This window comes from Leopardus geoffroyi, chromosome E2, assembly GCF_018350155.1.
Source record: "Leopardus geoffroyi isolate Oge1 chromosome E2, O.geoffroyi_Oge1_pat1.0, whole genome shotgun sequence".
In the NCBI taxonomy this organism is placed as follows: Eukaryota; Metazoa; Chordata; class Mammalia; order Carnivora; family Felidae; genus Leopardus; species Leopardus geoffroyi.
This window is the reverse complement of record NC_059335.1, coordinates 35,508,968-35,527,917: the sequence shown is the minus strand read 5'-3', so window position 1 is coordinate 35,527,917 and position 18,950 is coordinate 35,508,968. Positions and strand designations below refer to the sequence as shown.

The window sequence follows — 18,950 nt, the reverse complement described above, 5'->3', positions numbered from 1 at the left end:
CAAACTGGATTGATTTTTAAATTTTTTTTTTAACGTTTATTTTTGAGACAGCATGAACAGGGGAAGGGCAGAGAGAGAGGGAGACACAGAATCTGAAACAGGCCCCAGGCTCTGAGCTGTCAGCACAGAGCCCGACGCGGGGGTCGAACTCACGGACCGTGAGATCATGACCTGAGCCGAAGTCGGATGCTTAACCAACCGAGCCACCCAGGCGCCCCTGGATTGATTTTTAAAATATTGGTTTCCTGGTCTTACCTTTGGGCATTCTGACTCAATATGTCTGAGATAAGGCTTGGGAATCTTTTTTTTTTTTTTTTTTTTTTTTAATAAAAACTTTCTAGGTGGTTCACATATAGCTGACCCATGGACCAGTCCTTCGGTACTCTTAGACTGCTTCAAGCTTACATCTAAACAACCAAAGTCCAGGGGCACCTGGGTGGCGCAGTCAGTTAAGTGTCTGACTTGGGCTCAGGTCATGATCTCACAGTTATGAGTTCAGTCCCCACATTGGGTGCTCCACTGACAGTGTAGAGCTTGCTTCAGATTTTCTCTCTCTCTCTCTCTCTCTCTCTCTCTCTCTCTTTCTCCTCTGCCCCTCCCTCACTTATGCTCTCCCTCTTAAAAATAAATGGTAAAAAAAAATTTTTAAGGAATGAAGTGCTAATATATTCCTCAACATGGGTGAGTCTTGAAAACAGTATGCTGAGTGAAAGAAGGCAAAATATATGTGATAAGAAAGTCACATATGTCAATCTCTCTCTGAGGTGGATGTTCTTTGGATGCATCTAAAAATCCTACATGTTCATTTTCTAAGGATCACTGTACAATTATGTCCACTTTTACCTTAAGTAATTTGTCTTTTAAAATTTGCTCTTTTCTAATTAAAAAAAAAAAAAAAAAAGTTACGGGCACCTGCCTGGCTCAGTCGGTAGAGCATCCAACTCTTGATCTCAGGGTCATGAGTTCGAGCCCCACGTTGGGCATGGAACCTACTTTAAAAAAGGGGAGTTGCCTGGGTGGCTCAGTCAGTTAAGTGTGTCTGACTCTTGGTTCCTGCTCAGGTCATGATCTCAAGGTTTAAGTTGGAGCCCTGCATCGGGCTCTGCTCTGGCACCATAGAGCCTGCTTGGGATTCTCTGTCTCCCTCTTTCTCTGCTCCTCCCTCACTTGTCTCTCTCTCTCTCTCTCTCTCTCTCTCTTTCTCTCTCTCTGTCTCAAAATAAATATTTCTTTAAAAGTCACATATTTGACAAAAAGTCACAAGTGACTATTTTTATGAAATGGCAATACTGGGCAACTCCATAGAAGCACAGAGTAGGTTTGTAGTTTCCAAGGGCCTACAGGAAGGAGGAGTAGAAAGTGACTACTCATGATTACAGAGTTTTTGAGAGAGTGATGACAATGCTTTGAGACTGGGTAGGTTGCAAAATTCTGAACATAGCAAACACCACTGTATTGGACACTTTACAAGGGTGAATCTTGTGGTAAAATGCATAATGAAGCTCAATAAAGTTATTTGTTTCAAAAACTTGCAGGGGTGCCTGGCTGGCTCAGTTGGGAAAAGCATGGGAAGCTTGATCTCAGGGTTGAGTTCGAGAGCGGCCTGTTGAGTGTAGCAATTTCTTAAAAAACAAAACTTGCAAACAGCTCAGCTATCCTTCAGCAAGTGATTACACAAACTGGTACATACACACCACGAAATACTACTCAATAATAAGACATACACGACAACTTGGATGTGTCTCTGGGAATTAAGTACAGAAAACCAGTCCTAAGTTACAAACTGTTTGATTCCATTTTTTTTAATTTAATTTTTTTAAATGTTTATTCTTGAGACAGAGACAGAGCGTGAACAGGGGAGGGGCAGAGAGAGAGGGAGACACAGAATCCGAAACAGGCTCCAGGCTCTGAGCTGTCAGCACAGAGCCTGACATGGGGCTCGAACCCATAAACTGCAAGATCATGACCTGAACTGCAGTCAGTCGCTTAACTGACTGAGCTACCCAGTGCCCCTGTTTTTGCTTTTTTAAGTCTATTCATTTAATTTCAGAGACAGCAGGAGCAAGGGGGGAGGGACAAAGAGAGAGAGACTCTCAAGCAGGCTCTGCACTGTCAGCACGGAGCCCAACGCAGAGCTTGGTCTCACCAACCATGAGATCATGACCTGAGCCAAAATCAAGAGTCAGACCCTTAACCAACTGAGCCACCCAGGCACCCCCATATTATTTCTTATAACTGCATGTGAATCGACAGCGATCTCAATAAAAATTTCAGTTAAAGATGACTTGGGTTATGTGGTATTTCCTGTGTTCCCTCATCAATGAGGATCTTGATTCATGGACAGATACATGTAGTGGAGAGCATATTCTCATAAGACAGACCCGGGACATTGGAATGGCAAAGATTACATGACAACTTGAAAATGTTGCACACAACCAGGAACAGAAGCCAGGGCTCTGGACACCCATTCCCTCATTCCACAAATATTTTTTTATATGAGTAACTAGATACCTCAGAAACTGTTTTAGCATCTAGGCCCTGAGGTTATGGCCATGAACAATACTCAGACCAGTCCTCTCACAGGAAAGATCACACAGCTCAAGTGGGTAAAAGTGGTCCCTCACTATCAGTGAAAGAAACTCCAGAGTCACTGGTTGCGGGTCTGAGGCCAGGAGGGAGACACAGGAGGATAATGAGGCCAAATCGCTTTTGTCCGGTTCCTGGGCCTGGCAAAGACACCAAAGCTCCTAATGTTCTTCCTAAAAGGAAGGAGGAATGTTTCGCTTTGGCTAAGAGACCAGGATTAAAACTAACAGGATAGGGAAGACTGGGTAGCTCGGGTCATGCTCTCACGGGTCTCAAGGGTTCCAGCCCCGTGTCAGGCTCTGTGCCGACAGCTTAGAGCCTGGAGCCTACTTTGGATTCTGTGTCTCCCTCTCTCTCTGTCCCTCCCTGCTTGTGCTCTGTCTCTCTCTTTCAAAAATAAATAAACATTAAAAACATATATATATACATATATATGTGTATTTATACATATATATGTATATATACGTATATATGTGTATATACGTATATATACGTATATATGTGTATATACGTATATATACGTATATATGTGTATATATGTATAGATACACATATATAGATATATATATGTATAGATACACATATATACGTATATATATAGATATAGATATAGATATACATATATAGATATAGATATAGATATAGATATAGATATAGATATAGATATAGATATAGATATAACTAACAGGTTATGCATGGTGGTCTGGGAGCGGAGAGTGGCTCGCAGCAAATGTGTGGTTGAGGATTCAGAGGGCCGGTGCCATCCAAGCCTAGAGCCTGCAGAAAACTACAACTTCCAGCGTCTCCCGCGGCCCGCCTGAGCCCTGGCTGTCATGTGACCTCGGCTCACGTGTCTCTGCAGCCGGCTCGGGTGGGAAGCACCTTAGGTAGGTGGTAGGAGGTGGAGGCGGTGGAGGGTGGAAGTGTTAAGTCTCGGACCCCAGCTGTCTAGAGCCCTGCCCACTCCGTGCGGGGCTCCGAAGCCCGGCGTCGTCGGTCCCCCGCCAGCCCTCAAGAGGACCGGCTTTGCCGCGGCGCCGTAGTTCGGGCTGTTTCCACCTAGTGCTAGGCCTGAAGCGCCTTCCTAGCTTACCTCACAGCAGCCCACTCGCCTCACTTGGGGCCTGGGGATCTTCCCCTCCGCGCTGGGTGCGCCCTCCCTGCTTATTTCTGGGATCCAGCCCCAGACTGGACTGGGAACCCGCTTCGGTTGGGATCTGAGAGGGCCTATTGCAGTGGTTACAGCTCTGGCCTTGAGCCTGTGGACATCATTCTTCTGGTTCTGCCGACTATCTGCTGTGACATTAGTCTAGCCTCTTTCCTTCCCTGGGCCTGTTCCTCTAACTGATCTGGTGCTCCATTATTGAGTTAGCGTCAGAGCTGCTGATGCTCTGCTGACCAGCGCAGAAACAGCTCACACTCTTCTCTCCACTGACAGCAGATTTTAGATAAAGTCTTGAAGAAGAAATTGGGGCCAGAGAGGGAAGTGAGGAAAATCAGATCCCAGATCTTCGAGAAGGAGCTGTAAGGACAACACACCCTCCACCATAGCCCATCAGGCGGAAGGAGAAGGTAAGGTGGGGACAATGGAACCGGAGACTTCGCATGGAAGGACAGCCGAGAGATCTTGGACCAGTGCAGAGACCTCTGTGTCTGAGATGTGAGCAGGGTGGAGGAGGGGGTCTCACAGCTCTGGGAGCGCTGACTTTGCAGGGCTCTTTCTTGAGCTATGCTGGAAACCTGGGAGCCCAGAGCTCTCTGCCTCCACTACTCACAGCTTTGATTTCTTTTTTTTTCTTTTTTTTTTTTTTTTTTTTTTTTTTTTCTTTTTTTTTTTTTGCTGTGTTACTGGTTGAGTAACAGGTTGCATAAGAGGAAGCCTGTGGCATCTGATCTTTCTGGACTTGGAGCCAGCAGAGAGATATTTCCTCTGGAGCTGTGTCCCTTGGTTGCATGCTTGGTGAGAGCACCCAAACTCTCTTTTTTCCCCTCTCATGAGCGTATGGTTCCCATCTTTGTTCATCCATCAGCAGGAGAAGCAATGAGAAGCATCCGACGACCTTGGGGTGGGCGGTGGCCTCATTAGCCATTCTAAACCCCTCAGTGTGCTGAGGGCATCAGAGAGACGCCTCTCTGATAGGCAACGGTTAGGTCAGTCACAAGGGAGAAGAGTGAGAGTTAGCCTTGAATTTTCAAGGGCTTTGAAAGCTACACAGAATTTAGACTCTGGGCTAAAGGGCAGTATGTTGGATTGTAATATATTGAAATACCCACACTTCGAGGTGAGGGCTGCGATTGCAAACCCTGTGGTGTGGAAACAGGCTGGGAGGCCAGATAGATTTAGACCCAAATCCTGCTCTGCCTTTTGCTAGCATGTGACCCTGGGTCAACGATATGATCTCTCTGAACCTTATGACCACTGTGATAAGGACTGAATGAGATAAGATATGTCCAAGATACTTCTGCCCAACAGGAGTGTAGCCTCTCCGTAGTGCTGATGTGTTAGTATTCCGCTCTCTTAGGTTTAGGACTTATTTACCTATGGGTCTCTAAGCCTGAAGCAAGCAGGCTTTACATCAGATATATTTCTGCCTCTGCCACCATACACTGTGACACCCAAATGCAGTGTTCTGCAGAGGCACACCTGGGTTTGAATGTCAGCCATATGACCTTGGGAATGTTGTTTCAGCGTTCTGTGCCCATCTCAGGATAACAGTAGTACCTGTGTTTCCCATCTAGGTTGAGAAGAGCCAGAGCTCACAGGCCTCCTAGGATAACAGCCCCAAACAGGCTAGTGCCGCCCTCCAGCTGCCCAGGGGATGTGGTTGTGAGGCAGAATCCACAGACCCCGTGGGAAGAGGGCTCCGAGGGCCATGGCCCAGGTCAGCATCAACAATGACCTTGGCGAGTGGGGTCTGAGCACGGACTCCGGGGAGCGGGCCCGTCTGCTGCAGAGTCCCTGCGTGGACACAGCCCCCAAGAGTGAAGGGGAGGCGTCTCTTGAGAGTCTGGGCAGAGGCACCACTTCCACAATTGGGGCCATCTTCATCGTCGTCAATGCCTGCCTGGGTGCAGGGCTGCTCAACTTCCCGGCGGCCTTCAGCACTGCAGGGGGCGTGGCAGCCGGCATCACACTGCAGATGGTGAGTGTGCTGGCCGTAAGGGCAGAAATGCAGTTCAGGTGTTGGGTCTGAGCTCTTTACCTTGGAAGGGAGGCTTTGCCTCAAGGATAGTCAGTCAATGACACAGGCTACCACTGCTCCCACCCTCACCCTTGGCAGACATTACTAACCTATCCCAGCACTCTTTCATCTGAGCCCAGGTGAGGATGCAGAAGGCTTCCCAGCAGTTTGGACATCGACTGCATATTTAATAATTTTGTAGTTTATGTTTAAAAAGTGGGCTCTTACCTTTTAGAACTACATGCTGGAATATTTACTGATGAAATGATTTGATAGCTGGTATTTCCTTCAACGTAATCCAGAGTGGCAGAGGGAAACAAGATGAGCCATGAGTTGATTATTTTTGAAGCTGAGTGATGGGTGCATGGCGGTTCATGATACCATTTTGTCTCTCTTGTGTGTATTTGAAATTTTCCACAAAACTTCTTCTGGTTTTAAAGAAAATCTCAACTCGGCAGCCTCCAGCAATCTGGTAAAGTTGCCTACAAGATGAGGCTTATTTACCAAACTGGCGGTAGGCATTGGCCTAGTAAATGCTGAGCAAGATCAGGCTGCCCTTTGTTGCCAGGCCTGTCCCACACGCTTTGGCTCTGTCCTGCTTGCAGGGCATGCTGGTCTTCATCATCAGCGGCCTCGTCATCCTGGCCTACTGCTCCCAGGCCAGCAATGAGAGGACCTACCAGGAGGTGGTGTGGGCTGTGTGTGGCAAACTGACAGGCGTGCTGTGTGAGGTGACCATTGCCATTTACACTTTCGGCACCTGCATCGCCTTCCTCATCATCATCGGGGACCAACAAGACAAGAGTGAGGTTCCCCCTCAGTACCTACTTCATCCCTCCCGCTCGGCCCTCGGGATCCTGGGTGGAGGAATGGGCACGAACACCTGCCCAAGGCCTAGCCTGGGTCCAGCCTTCTGTGAATCCTCTCTCCTGGCTGCTGAGCCCATTAGACAGATGGAGGCCCTGAGGCTCAGCAGAGCAGGAGGGCCACAGCCTACAGGAGCCTGGCATGACATTCTCTCCTTCCTCCCTGTGCAGTTATAGCTGTGATGGCAAAGGAGCCTGAGGGGGCCGGCAGCAGCTCCTGGTACACAGACCGAAAGTTCACTATCAGCCTCACTGCCTTCCTCTTCATCCTGCCCCTTTCCATCCCCAGAGAGATCGGCTTCCAGAAGTATGCCAGGTTCGGAGGCCCCACCCCAACCCAGGCCAGACAGAAGCTCTAATCACACACAGCTAAAGGCCCAGGCACTGCTGGAGAACCCCTCTCCTTCTGGGGCAGCCAAAGTGGGCAAGGCAGCCTGGACCACGGCTCACAAGGCCACCAGCATAAGATTTCCTTTTGTGTCTGCATCAAGGGAGACAGTGGCCTTTTGCATAGTGAGAGATCCTTTTCCAAATGTCCTTGTCACAGAAGAGACAAGTGGTTATCAGGAGTGTGAAGGGAGCTTCCAGGCCAGGACCTTGGCTTTCCCATTGAGGAGGGGATTTTTTATCATTTGGAATTGTCAAGCCTGGCCCCATCTTCCATGCAGCTTAGTATGAAGGAACAGGACTGGCTTCCTGGCTCAGGGTCTGAAAAGCTGTGTAATTCTGAGCCATTTCCTGTGATCCACAATTGGCAGGGTCACACTTGGCTGTCTCCAAGGTCCCCTTTAATGTTGACATCCCCGTATTTGAATCTTCAGCCCTTTTACCTCCAGCGGGTCCTACTTCTCAAAGGCCCTTGTAGCAGTCACCAAGTGAGGGTTGCACTGATGGAAGAAACACATATGCTTTGAAGCCCAGACCTCTAAGCCGAATCAGTGTATTTCCTAATGGTCAGAAATGTTAGTCTGGTCCCCTCTTGCGGTCCAGCTCCCTCCAAGCTGTGACTGGTTTCTCTAAAACCTGTTTCTTTTTTTTTTTTTTTAAGTTTATTTATCTATAATAAATAATCTATACACCCAATGTGGGGCTCAAACTCATGACCCCAAGATCAGGAGTCACATGCTTTTCTGACTGAGCCAGCCAGGCACCCCTCTAAAGCTTATTTCTCATGCATTTTTTGAATCTTTGTTTGGAATAATCTCCCAATTTATTCAGTAGACACTGTGGTCACTAGAGCTGAGGGTAGATACCCCTGGGGTGGAATCAGAGAGAGGGCAGCTGGGGCTGGGGAAGAGGAAACTCAAACCATTCTTTCTGGCAGCTTCTTGAGCGTCGTGGGCACCTGGTACGTCACTGCCATCATTATCATCAAATATATCTGGCCAGATAAAGAGATGACCCCAGGGGACATCCTGACTAGGTGGGTAAGAACCCCAAGGAAGCCGCTACTTGGGCTCCAGGAAGTACTGGGTCAGGCATCAAAAGGCCATACAGGTGCTCTTTTTAAAGCTCATTAGGTCACCAGAGCTTGACGTGTTGGTCATTGGAGAAAGGAGGCAAGAGTGAGAACCAACAACCAATATCCAATATCCAACAGATAAGCCATTGTAAGACTTGGCCTCCAGTTATGGAGACTACCAGGGTGGAATTGCACATTTTTGCAACTTGTCCTTATCTGTAATTTCTGTATGAGGATGAATCTGTTTTCCCATTTAAAAAAAAAAGTTTCTTGTTTTTGAAAGAAAAAGGAAAGCAACTCCAGTGCAGCAACCAGAAATTCTGGATTTTGGTCCCAGGAGGGTCTTCCAGAGTCAGTGTACTGACGTGTGAAATGGAGATGTGCCCTCTCCCTGTTTCCAGACTTAAGGGGTTGAATGTGTAGAATAGTGGTTGGTGGAGGCCATGGTGGGATGAGTGAAGAGTAAGGACATGGGGCGGTTGGTGGCTCTGTGGGATTCACAAGCAGCAGACTCTTGTGTGTTTGTCCACAGGCCAGCTTCCTGGGTAGCCGTGTTCAATGCTATGCCCACCATCTGCTTCGGATTTCAGGTGCCGGTTGCAAGGTTCCTGTTGTCCTCTTAGCTCACTCCCCACCCTGGGCAGGAACCCACATTATAGGGAGGATGGGGACATCCTGGGAGGAAAGACAGAGTCAGAGCACTGGGACTTGTCCCTTGTCCCTGGTGCCTTTGTCCCCAAACTGCCTCCCTCTGGAAACTGGGAAGGGGTCACTTCCCCACCATAACTGTGACCTTCACCCTAACAGTGCCACGTGAGCAGTGTGCCGGTCTTCAATAGCATGCGGCAGCCCAAGGTGAAGACCTGGGGTGGGGTGGTGACAGCCGCCATGGTCATAGCCCTCGCTGTCTACATGGGCACGGGTGAGTGCTCCCCTCTGATGGCTGGGCTTGGAGTGCTCCCACTTTTCCTCTTTGTCTCCAAGTCCTCTGGCCAAGCTTTCCTGGGGACAGCCTAGCATTCCCAGCATATCAAACACTTCTGTAGGCATTGGCTTGAACCTGGGCTGCCTTGGGCCTCCTCCCCCCGCAAATGAGAGAGATGTATTCACCCACTCACTTGGCAGCTGTCAGTCAGTGCCTCGTGAGTGCCAGGAACTGTTCCCAGCACAGGGGATGCCATGAAGATTGACAGACCTGGTCCTGCTCACCTGGAATTGACAGGCTAGCCAGAGAGTCTTACAAGAGTAAGTCAGGAGTCAGTAAGGACATCCAGACAGTGGGGAGTGCCACCACAACAGTGAGACAGGGAAGCTGTGAGTGGGACTAGGAGAGGTGGTGACAGTCTCCATGGTTCACAGGAGACTCCTGTCTGAGGGGGTGGCATGTAGGGAGCCCCAGTGACGAGGAGCGAGCATCCGAAGGGCTGAGAGAAGAGTGTTCCAAACAGAGAGGCGGGAAATGCCAGGCCCCTGAGGCAGGGACAGACAGGGCTGTGCAGCTGGAGTGGGGTGAGTTGGGGGTGGGGGGCAGGCAGGGAGGCCAGACAGGGAACAGAGTAGGTCCTGTTGGGCGTGAGGACTATGGGGAGCCCAAGAGGAAGCATTTCAAGCAGGGGGACATCTCGACAAAATATGGCTGCGGGCGCCATGCGGGGAATGGTTTGGATGACAAAGCAGAAAAGGAAGACCAGGCCGTGATTCCTTCCACAGGTGTTATCGGGCCAGCATTGTTCTACCTCTGAAGACAAAGCCAGGAGCAAGAGGGGCAAATAGGCCAAGTCCCTGTCCTCCTGGGGCTCGTGTTCTGGCTGGAGAGACACACAATAAGTGTAAAAGGAAAACACACACACACACACACACACACACACACACACACACAGGAGAGTTCTGAGGAAAATAGAGCAGGGTGCTGTGAGTGAGCGCCCAAGCTCAGGGGTTATTGTGGATGAGCAGGGCGGACTCATTCTCTGAGGAGGGGACACCAGAGCTGTGACCTGAATAGTGAAGAGATAGGGGTGCGAAGGGCTAGACAGACAGAAGGTTAGTGCAGAAGCTCCGAAACAGGAAAATGCTGGCTGAGCTCAGGATGACAAAGGTGGCAGTGGGGAGGGGATGTGAGAAGTCAGGGACAAAGCCTCGGGTCCCAGCCTGACACCCTCTTAGCCTCCAGAGCTGCTCCAGCGCCCTCCCCATCTGAGTTGCAGCCTGGAGTAAATGGTCCATCCCCCTCATCCTCCCAGGATTGCCCCTGCCAGCCCTCTTGTCCCTGTCCTCAGGCATCTGTGGCTTCCTGACCTTTGGAGCTGCTGTGGACCCCGATGTGCTCCTATCCTACCCCTCGGAGGACATGGCTGTGGCTGTTGCCCGTGCCTTCATCATCCTGAGCGTGCTCACCTCCTACCCCATCCTGCACTTCTGTGGGCGGTGAGCCCCCTCCCCACCCCATGGGAGTGCTCCCTCTCACTAGGACTCCTCAGCACCCCTGAGAGCCCTTTGAACATAGTCCTTTGGCCTTTTGTGAGTCCTCTAAGAACCTGTAGTCAGATCCTTCCCTGAACACCTAGCCTCTGGTGTACCCAGACCCTTCCTTTTCAGGAGGGTAATAGCATCAGTTCCCATGAGGTGAGCATGTCCTGGGCCAGGCCAGGCCCTAAGCACATCACATCCACCATCCTGTCCAGTCCCCGTGGCAACCACAAGAGTACTGCTGGACCCATTGCACAGAACAGGAAACAGGATCAGCGCTTAGGGCCTTACCCCTAGTCTCCGCACTCAGAGGTCTGGCTCTGTGAACCGGAGGTGGGGGCCTCTGAGACACTCTCTGTGTGGGCAGGGCGGTGATTGAGGGCCTGTGGCTGCGCTACCAGGGGATGCCCGTGGAGGAGGACGTGGGGCGGGAGCGGCGGCGACGCGTGCTCCAGACTCTGGTCTGGTTCCTGCTCACCCTGCTGCTGGCACTCTTCATCCCTGACATCGGCAAGGTCATCTCAGTTATCGGAGGCCTGGCTGCCTGCTTCATCTTTGTCTTCCCAGGTATGGACCTGTGCCCGCCTCCTCCACCCCCCTCACCCTCCCCCCCCCCCCCCCCCAGCCCATGCAGTACTGGCTCTCAGGGTCTCCCGGCCTCAACTCCTCCCTTGCTTACCTTCCAGGAGAGTAACCACCAGCCCTTACTAATCACCCACCTCAGGCTCTGTGCTAACCCCTGCCCCTCGTGAAAAGAAGGGGTAGATGTTATCTCCATTCTGTTGATGAGATGTGAGGAGGTTAAACAGACTCAACCATTGAGTAACAACTTTTCTGACCCAAGTCTGTCTAGGTGCACAGCCTACACTCTTAACCTTTCATTCGCTTCTCTGTTGCTGCCTGACTGTTAGGGATCCGGCTGGTTCAGCCCATTACATCCCAGAGAGTGCCAGGGTCCGGCGGCAGCACCCGGATACAGAAGTCGGGAGACCCAAGTTTCAGACACAAGTCTGCCACCGGATCCCCAAGAAGTGCTCCCACCTGCCCAGCCATGAGTTCTGCCTGTACCCAGCTTATTTCTCTCTAGGAGACCAACTTGAAAGTCCTTGCCACTTTGCAAGGAGCAGGGGGGGCCACATCTGCTCAGAAGTGTCCTGGGAAGGGCCCTCGGGGTGGTGGGGGCTACTGCTGAATCCCCTTCCGTGGCTGCCCCTTTGGCTCTGGGGCTCGCCTGCAGCCCGAGGAGAGCCTGTCAGACGCTGGCCTCTCCCGGGAGAGCAGATGCAAGGCCTCCGACTGCACGCGGAGTGGGGCAGAGGTGAAGAGTAAACACAGGCCTTTCTCCATTCACCGCTACCTCTTGGTAAAGGGGGAGGGTGGGCCTGAGTGAAGGAGCCCGCCTGAGCTCTCGGGGCCACGTCTTCTCTTCCAGGGCTCTGCCTCATTCAAGCCAAACTCTCGGAGATGGAAGAAGTCAAGCCAGCCAGGTAAAGCAGAGCCCGGGGTGTGTGGAGGTGCCAGATGAGGGATGGGCTGGTGGGGGCGGGGGTGCTTAAAATGGGGAGAGATCAAGAGACCTGTGGACTTAAAAATAGCAGAAGAGTTTTTGGGGCACCTGGGTGGCTCAGTCGGCTAAGTGTCCGACTTCGGCTCAGGTCATGATCTCACGATTTGTGAGTTCGAGCCCCACTTCGTGCTCTATGCTGACAGCTCAGAGCCTGGAGCCTGCTTCAGATTCTGTGTCTCCCTCTCTCTCTGCCTCTCCCCCACTCATGTGCGTGCGCACTTTCTCTCAAAAATAAATAAACATTAAAAAATTTTAAAAAGACAAACCTCATACCTTTAGAAAAAAAAAAAAAAAAGGCTTGGGGCCCCTGGGTGGCTCAGTCGGTTAAGCAGCCGACTTCGGCTCAGGTCATGATCTCACAGTCCGTGAGTTCAAGCCCCGCGTCAGGCTCTGTGCTGACAGCTCAGAGCCTGGAGCCTGTTTCAGATTCTGTGTCTCCCTCTCTCTGACCCTCCCCTGTTCATGCTCTGTCTCTCTCTGTCTCTAAATAAACGTTAAAAAAAATTAAAAAAAAAAAGGCATAAGAGTTGTCTAAATACCTAAGAAATGGGTGGCACATGCTAGCTGTGACAGTTTAAATGCTACTGAAGGACTTTAGAGAAAAAAGTGGAAGTTCCTCTTGCCCCTACAGCCCACTCCCCACTACATCCCTTCTCCTGAGAGCTCTCTGTCATCAGTATGGTCTTCTAGTTGTTTCTGTGTGTGCATACATGTCCAAATACATAGAGCTATGCATACGTATGCACAAACACATGAAATTTTGTGTCTGGTTTGGTTTTTTCAAAAATGGCTTCATGCCAGACGCTTTTCTACCACTTGCTTCCTTTCACTTAACCATGTGTGTTAGAGATCACTCTACGTCAGCACAAGAAGATCCATCCACTTCTTCCCTTTTTTAAGGGCTGCGGAGTGTTCTAGTGTGTGAATGTGTGAATACTCTTATACGTGTGCATCTTGACACACCTGTTTCAAGGATCTTACTAGGATCAATTCTTAGAAAGAAGTTGCTGGATCAAGGGGCATGCTTATTTTTACTTCTGCACATGGGTTCAAATTTCCCTCTAGAAAACCAGTTAGAGTCCTAGCAGTAGAGTGAGGGTACCCTGTTCTCCACACCCCTGCCAGTATTGTCTAGAACAGCCTTTTTTTTTTTTTTTTTTTTTAATATTTATTTTTGAGAGAGAGAGAGACAGAGACAGAGTGTGAGCTGGGGAGGGGCAGAGAGAGGGAGACACAGAATCTGAGCAGGCTCCAGGCTCTGAGCTGTTAACACAGAGCCCTACACAGGGCTTGAACCCACGAACCCACGCTTGACCAACTGAGCCACCAGGAGTCCCAGAACAGCCTTTTAAATTTGTGTTAGTCTAGTAGATGAAAAACAAAATATTGTTTTAATATCCACATTTCCTTGAATAGTACAGAGGTTGAAAACAGCTTGTAAGCTTTTTTAAAAGAATTACATTTACATATTCTATATACTTTATTCTATAATGAAGTAATATTCATTATAGAGAACTTTAAAAGTACAAGTGTAAGGAAGAAAATTTGAATCATCCTTAATGTCAATACCCTGTTGTATCCTCTTACTGCCTTGTCACTATATTTGATATATATATTTGCAGACGTCTGCGCTTTTTTTTGTAAATGGAATGGATCACACTCCATGTGACATGCTTTTTCCTGAACATGTTTCCATCCCGAGGCATGCATTCTAATCCTGGTTCTGCCCTTGGCTTGCTGTGACCTGTCAATGAGCTCCATTAGGGCTTGGTCTTCTGACCCATGGACTGGATCTTACACTTGGCCCCACATACCTTTGTATGAAAAGTCATTTAGAAGTAGGAAGTGCTCTACTCACTAGAGAAATGCTATAAGTAATTACAATAATTAACTCACACACACACACACACACACACACAAGTCTGCAAAGCCAAGGGTAGGTTGACTGACTAGGCCTCTCTCTCCTGCCTTACAGCTGGTGGGCGCTGGTCAGTTATGGTGTCCTCTTGGTCACCCTGGGAGCCTTCATCTTCGGCCAGACCACAGCCAACGCCATCTTTGTGGATCTCTTGGCATAACCACTGCCTCCCAGGCAACACATAGCCTTTGCCACTGGACCCAGGAGCCCATTTCTTAGAGTTGTGGGGTCACCTTGAGTCCAGCATCATTCCCAACTGCTGGTAGGATGACATCTGGACATCCTTTTCCAAGAACAGTTCTGGAGTAAAATCAGGCCTCACACCTCTGGATGGCTCAGACCCAGCTCCCCCTGCTCTCCAGTCCCGGCAGTTCCAGGATGGAGGGAGGAGGTCTTGTATCACAGAAGAACCTTCTCTGTCCTTCAACTCTCGACTTCTCCACCCCTGAAAAGTATGGGTGAGGAGGATCAAAACATCTCAGAAAAAAGACCGCAGCCTGACTTTCCTTTGGAGAAAGTATGGGCAAAGGGCCACTCAACAGAGCACCCTGTCCTGAGCAGGATCTGTGCTCATTATCCCGGGACTCAGTGCCTGCTCCAGTTGGGCAGCCGCTTGGCCAGCCGTGACTTCTCTGGGATCTGGCAATTTCCAAAGGTAGCACAAAAGTCATACAGACGCACAGAGGTAGATAGAGTCATGCCTTGTCCACCCCCAGCCTGGGTCCAAAGTGAACCTGTAGGCCTCTTTTCCGTGGCTAATTGACATCTCCCGAGACTTTGAGGCCTCACCCTCTTTCCCCAAAGCTGAGGGTCCAGGCATCCGTCTCCTCCTCCATCTCCAGACATCATCAAGTCTAATGTTTACAAACGGTGCCAGCCCGGCTCTGACCCAAAGGACAGGGGCCGTCCCGTGCCACCACGGTGCTGTGAGTACTCCTCAGTTAGCTTTCCCCTTGGCAGGAAGTCTGTTTATCTCACTCAGATTCCAGATGGGCCCCTCGTTTCTGTGGCACAGGGTGGGTAAGAGAGAAGGCTGGGAATCTTTCAAACCCACGCAGGTTGGGCCGGTCAGGGTCCAGGTGAGCCTCTCTGTTACCTTCTCTTTCAGTGACTGCTTCTCTCTGCCTGCCCTCTGCTCCCCTCTCCCCTGGCAACCCCAGCAGGATAGCCCACAGAGAAGAAGAGCAGCCAAGTTGTCACTGACTGGGCAGCACTTGAGTGTAGTCACGCCGGTCTGGAAGTTTCCCTTCTGGTCCAGATCTTCTCTGCTCCCTCCCCCCAGCATTTCTTCAGCCCCTCCCCCAGTTTTCTAGCTCAGTCTCTCCTGCTCGTGTAACACTGGGGCAGGAGGTGTGCCCAACCCTCTCGTGTCAGTTTCCTCAGCTCCACAAGCCCACCAGACCTGGCCTCAATGACCCAACACCAAGGTCACATGTGGGTTGTACCCCAGGTGGGGTGAGGAGGGACACTCTTCTCCCATTCTCAATTCCCAGTTTTCCCTCCTTGGCTGTTCACTTTGACCAATGCCAGGCATTGAATCAGGCCTCCTCCACCTGGAACTCCTAGAATTTCCTTGGCCCTGCCTGCCCCAAACTTCTGTACGAGGGGTGAGAGGGACCCCCACCCCACGGCCCTCCACTCAGGGCAGTGAGACCACAGAAGCAGAGACTGGCCGCGGCCAGATGGGTTCTGCTCAGGTCCCGGACTGGATGATTCACCTTTCTTCACATCCCTCAACCCCTCAGCCCCTGGAGCCAGACCCCCTGTGCTGTTTTCTCTCCGCCCCCTGCACAGCACCAGGTCCTTCCAGTGTCCATCCATGCTCAGTCAAGGGATGGGGGTGTAAGGGGAGTCCTCGCACAGAAACAGACCCATCAGGAAAAGGAGCTGGAATCTGGCCACGTGGCCTAAGCTCAGGAGCCCCCTGCCCTGCCCTCCCAGCCAGGGTATTTTACTGTTTCTTTTCTACTTGTGCACATTCATACCAGAGAGGATGGCTAATAAAAAGAGACTGTGCTGCTGAGCTGTGTGGCCTATGTCCAGTGCTGGGGACACAGTCCAGACCACTGACAGGAAGAAGGTAGGCTGGTGGGGAGGGGGTGGGGCAGGCACTTCTGGCTTCATCGTCTTTGACCCCTGTCAGGGATGAGTCCTGCCATGTTCCCCTGACCAAGACGGGAACATGCGAGTGGTTCTTGGTGCCTCCCCTCTCTTCCACATCCCATCAGGCCCTGCCTGCCAACCTGGGGATTTACCCTGGGCTCCTGTCCTTGGTTTAAGTCCTGCTTGTGTCTTCCCCGCACCATGTGGCCTCAGACTGGCCTCTGTGCTGTGTGTCTCTTGCCAACCTCACATTTTGGGGTGAGCTTCCAACTCCTGAGCATCCGCCCTCATCCTTTCAGAGGCATGTGTTGAGCAGCCCCTGGTTGTCCTGGTAGCGGAGCCAGGTACTGACTGCTCAGTGCTGGCAAGAAGGTAAACTGAGCAAAACAGACAGCGGCTCCACCCTCAGACCAAGTGGTCACACAAGTATCTATTTGCAAATTGTGATATGTGCCAAGAGGAGAACCTATAGAATGTTCTATAGAGGGCCTGAAGCTTGTCTGGGGAGTCAGGGAAGGCTTCCTGGAGGAAGTGACATTTAAGCTGGCCCCTGAATGATGAGTAGGAATGAACTAAATGAAGAGAGGTGAGGAAACCTTTCCAGGCCATGGGAACTACATGTGCACTTGGTATTGGAAGAACATTGTCTGTGGGGTATCGCCTGGATGTGGGAGAGCAACAGGGATGAGACTAGAGCATTCTGGGGTGGTCTTCAGTGGCGCCCCCCTTGCCCACAGGGTAGAGTGTAACCAGCTCATCTTCCACCACACTCCCTCCCTCCTGGTGCGAGTGGGGACTCTCTCCAGGGAGAAAATACTTCTGAAGTGGCCTAGTACTTTTGAGGGCTGGAGGAGTGAGACAGCTTTGGGCCGCCCTTCACAGGAGGACTAGGGGACAAGAACTTGAGGTTTGGTTTCACTTTCTCTAAACAAAGAGAAGGAAAGGTTACATCTATGCTAAAGGCCAAACACCAGATTCATCATTTGTTCGTTATATTCAAGATTTTGCCCGTGTCGTGTCGCCCCCATACTTGTAGGCACTTGATCACATCTCCCCCGTTGCACTGCAAGCTCCATGGGAGCAAGGGCATATCTCCTGTTAAAAAACAAAATTCAACCGAGTAAACTGGAAGATCTAATAGGCTTTATTAAGGAATTCATGAATCAAGCAGTATCCTGTCTACAAGTACAGAGATGCTCCAAGGAGTTGTGCAAAATGGAAGGTTTTTACAGGAAGGGAGTGGGACAAGGTGGTTATTAGCCAATGAAAAGAAAGCATTGCTTCAGGCCAAGTCACCCTCACTTAAAGGGAAGGGGAGGGGGTCTTGGGTGGATTAGCTCATCTTCCTTTGGGGGACGGAGAGGGCCCAGGTGACAGATTGCCCCCTTGGTGCTGATCAGAAAATTCCTGACTGATCAGTTAAGACATTTCTGGGGAGGTTGAAACTGCAATTAAGTGCCATTTTGCTGTCCTGGAGGCAAATGACTCCACCTTGGGCCTGTGGTTTTGTTTTTGACACTCCTTATCCATCTGGTGTCTTAGTCTGGAGCCTGGCCCATTGTAAGCAAGTGTCCTATAGTTGTGGAGCAAATGAATGAATAGCAACGAACATTTGTTGAATTCTTCCTTTGTGCCCCCACTTCTCCTGCATCATCCTCTCTCGATCCTTGCAACGGCTCTGGAGGGAGGCTAAGAAAGACTATCACATAGTTTGCTCAGGGACACACATTGGTAATAAAATTGAAGTCCGACTGCACTCTTGTCATGCGTGGATAAACAAGTGAGCAGAAGGCTTTCTCAGAGCCAGCCTAGTGCTTTCTGACCCCTGAAGGCAAGCTCAGGAGCCTAATACCCCCATGCTGGCACCAACACCAGATCTTGGAACCTTTGGATCATCCTCCCAGCCAATCCCTGTCAAGTACTGGGATGCCTGCTGACTAGTGGCTCTGGGCAAACTGCGTCTCCCCTCTGGGCTTCTGTTTTCCCCGGCTCTAAAATTGGAGTGATAATCACTGACCTTATTTACCTCCCAGGGAAAAGGGGAACCAATGTAAAGACAGCACAGGAAAAATGACAGAAGTGCTTTGTAGCCAGAAATCGACATTCACAGAATAAATATGAGAACTCGGTGTCTCCTCAAAAAACTGGGATTTCCCTACCGCTTCTTGGGAGTCAGGGTACTCTTCAAGCTTTAATACAACATACAAAATTTTTTTAAGTTCATTTATTTTTGAGAGAGAGAGAAAGATCATGAGTAGGAGAGGGGCAGAGAGAGGGAGAGAGAGAATCCCAAGCAAACTCCATGCTGAGCCCCAGAAGGGTTCTCAACCTCATGACTGTGAGATCATGACCTAAGCTGAAATCCAGAGTCAGATGCTTAACCAGGTGAGCCACCCAGGTGCCCCTAATGTGCATGCAAAAATTTTATCTCCTTAGGATACAAGTTCTGATTCAGTAGGTCTAGGGAGCCTGAAGTCTGTATTGTTAATGCTCCCAGTGTTGCCCATGCTCTGGAGCTTGGACCACACTTTGAGTAGCAGGAGACTGGTGGACGGAGCAAAGCCTTCTAGAAGCCTCAGGTAGACCTGAGGTGGGTCTCGGCAATGCTTCTTAACACTGTGGAAACCCAGAGAATCAGTTCACTTGTCTCAACCCTGCTTTTCTCCACTCTAAAGTAGGAGTGATGGTGCCCACCTTGTAGATGTAAATATTTCAAAGCCAAGGACAAATGGCATAATAACATATGTGAAGTGCCTGGAAGCTGGCCAGGATTGTGTTGGTCATTTCCCTGTACTGGAAG

The 18,950-nt window shown here is 50.2% G+C and overlaps 1 protein-coding gene across 6 annotated transcripts; it reads left to right on the top strand.

Annotated features, from left to right (window-relative positions):
- Positions 1–3,414: 3,414 nt before the first annotated feature.
- SLC38A7 (solute carrier family 38 member 7) lies at positions 3,415–16,070 on the top strand. 6 transcript variants are annotated; one of them, XM_045442961.1, is made up of 13 exons: positions 3,415–3,473; positions 4,025–4,158; positions 4,450–4,546; positions 5,326–5,729; positions 6,374–6,572; positions 6,806–6,950; positions 7,959–8,057; positions 8,629–8,686; positions 8,904–9,018; positions 10,373–10,520; positions 10,930–11,129; positions 11,995–12,049; positions 14,105–16,070. In XM_045442961.1, the coding sequence occupies exons 4-13, from the start codon at positions 5,460–5,462 to the stop codon at positions 14,205–14,207; spliced, it is 1,392 nt and encodes a 463-aa protein (XP_045298917.1). In that variant the 5' UTR covers positions 3,415–3,473; positions 4,025–4,158; positions 4,450–4,546; positions 5,326–5,459; the 3' UTR covers positions 14,208–16,070. The 6 variants fall into 6 exon arrangements, 5 of the variants coding, with proteins under 5 accessions (XP_045298917.1, XP_045298914.1, XP_045298918.1 ...); XM_045442962.1 differs by having other exon boundaries at positions 3,430–3,473; positions 4,028–4,158; XR_006702697.1 differs by lacking the exon at positions 3,415–3,473 and adding an exon at positions 11,474–11,880 and having other exon boundaries at positions 3,486–4,158; positions 14,105–14,149.
- Positions 16,071–18,950: the final 2,880 nt, after the last annotated feature.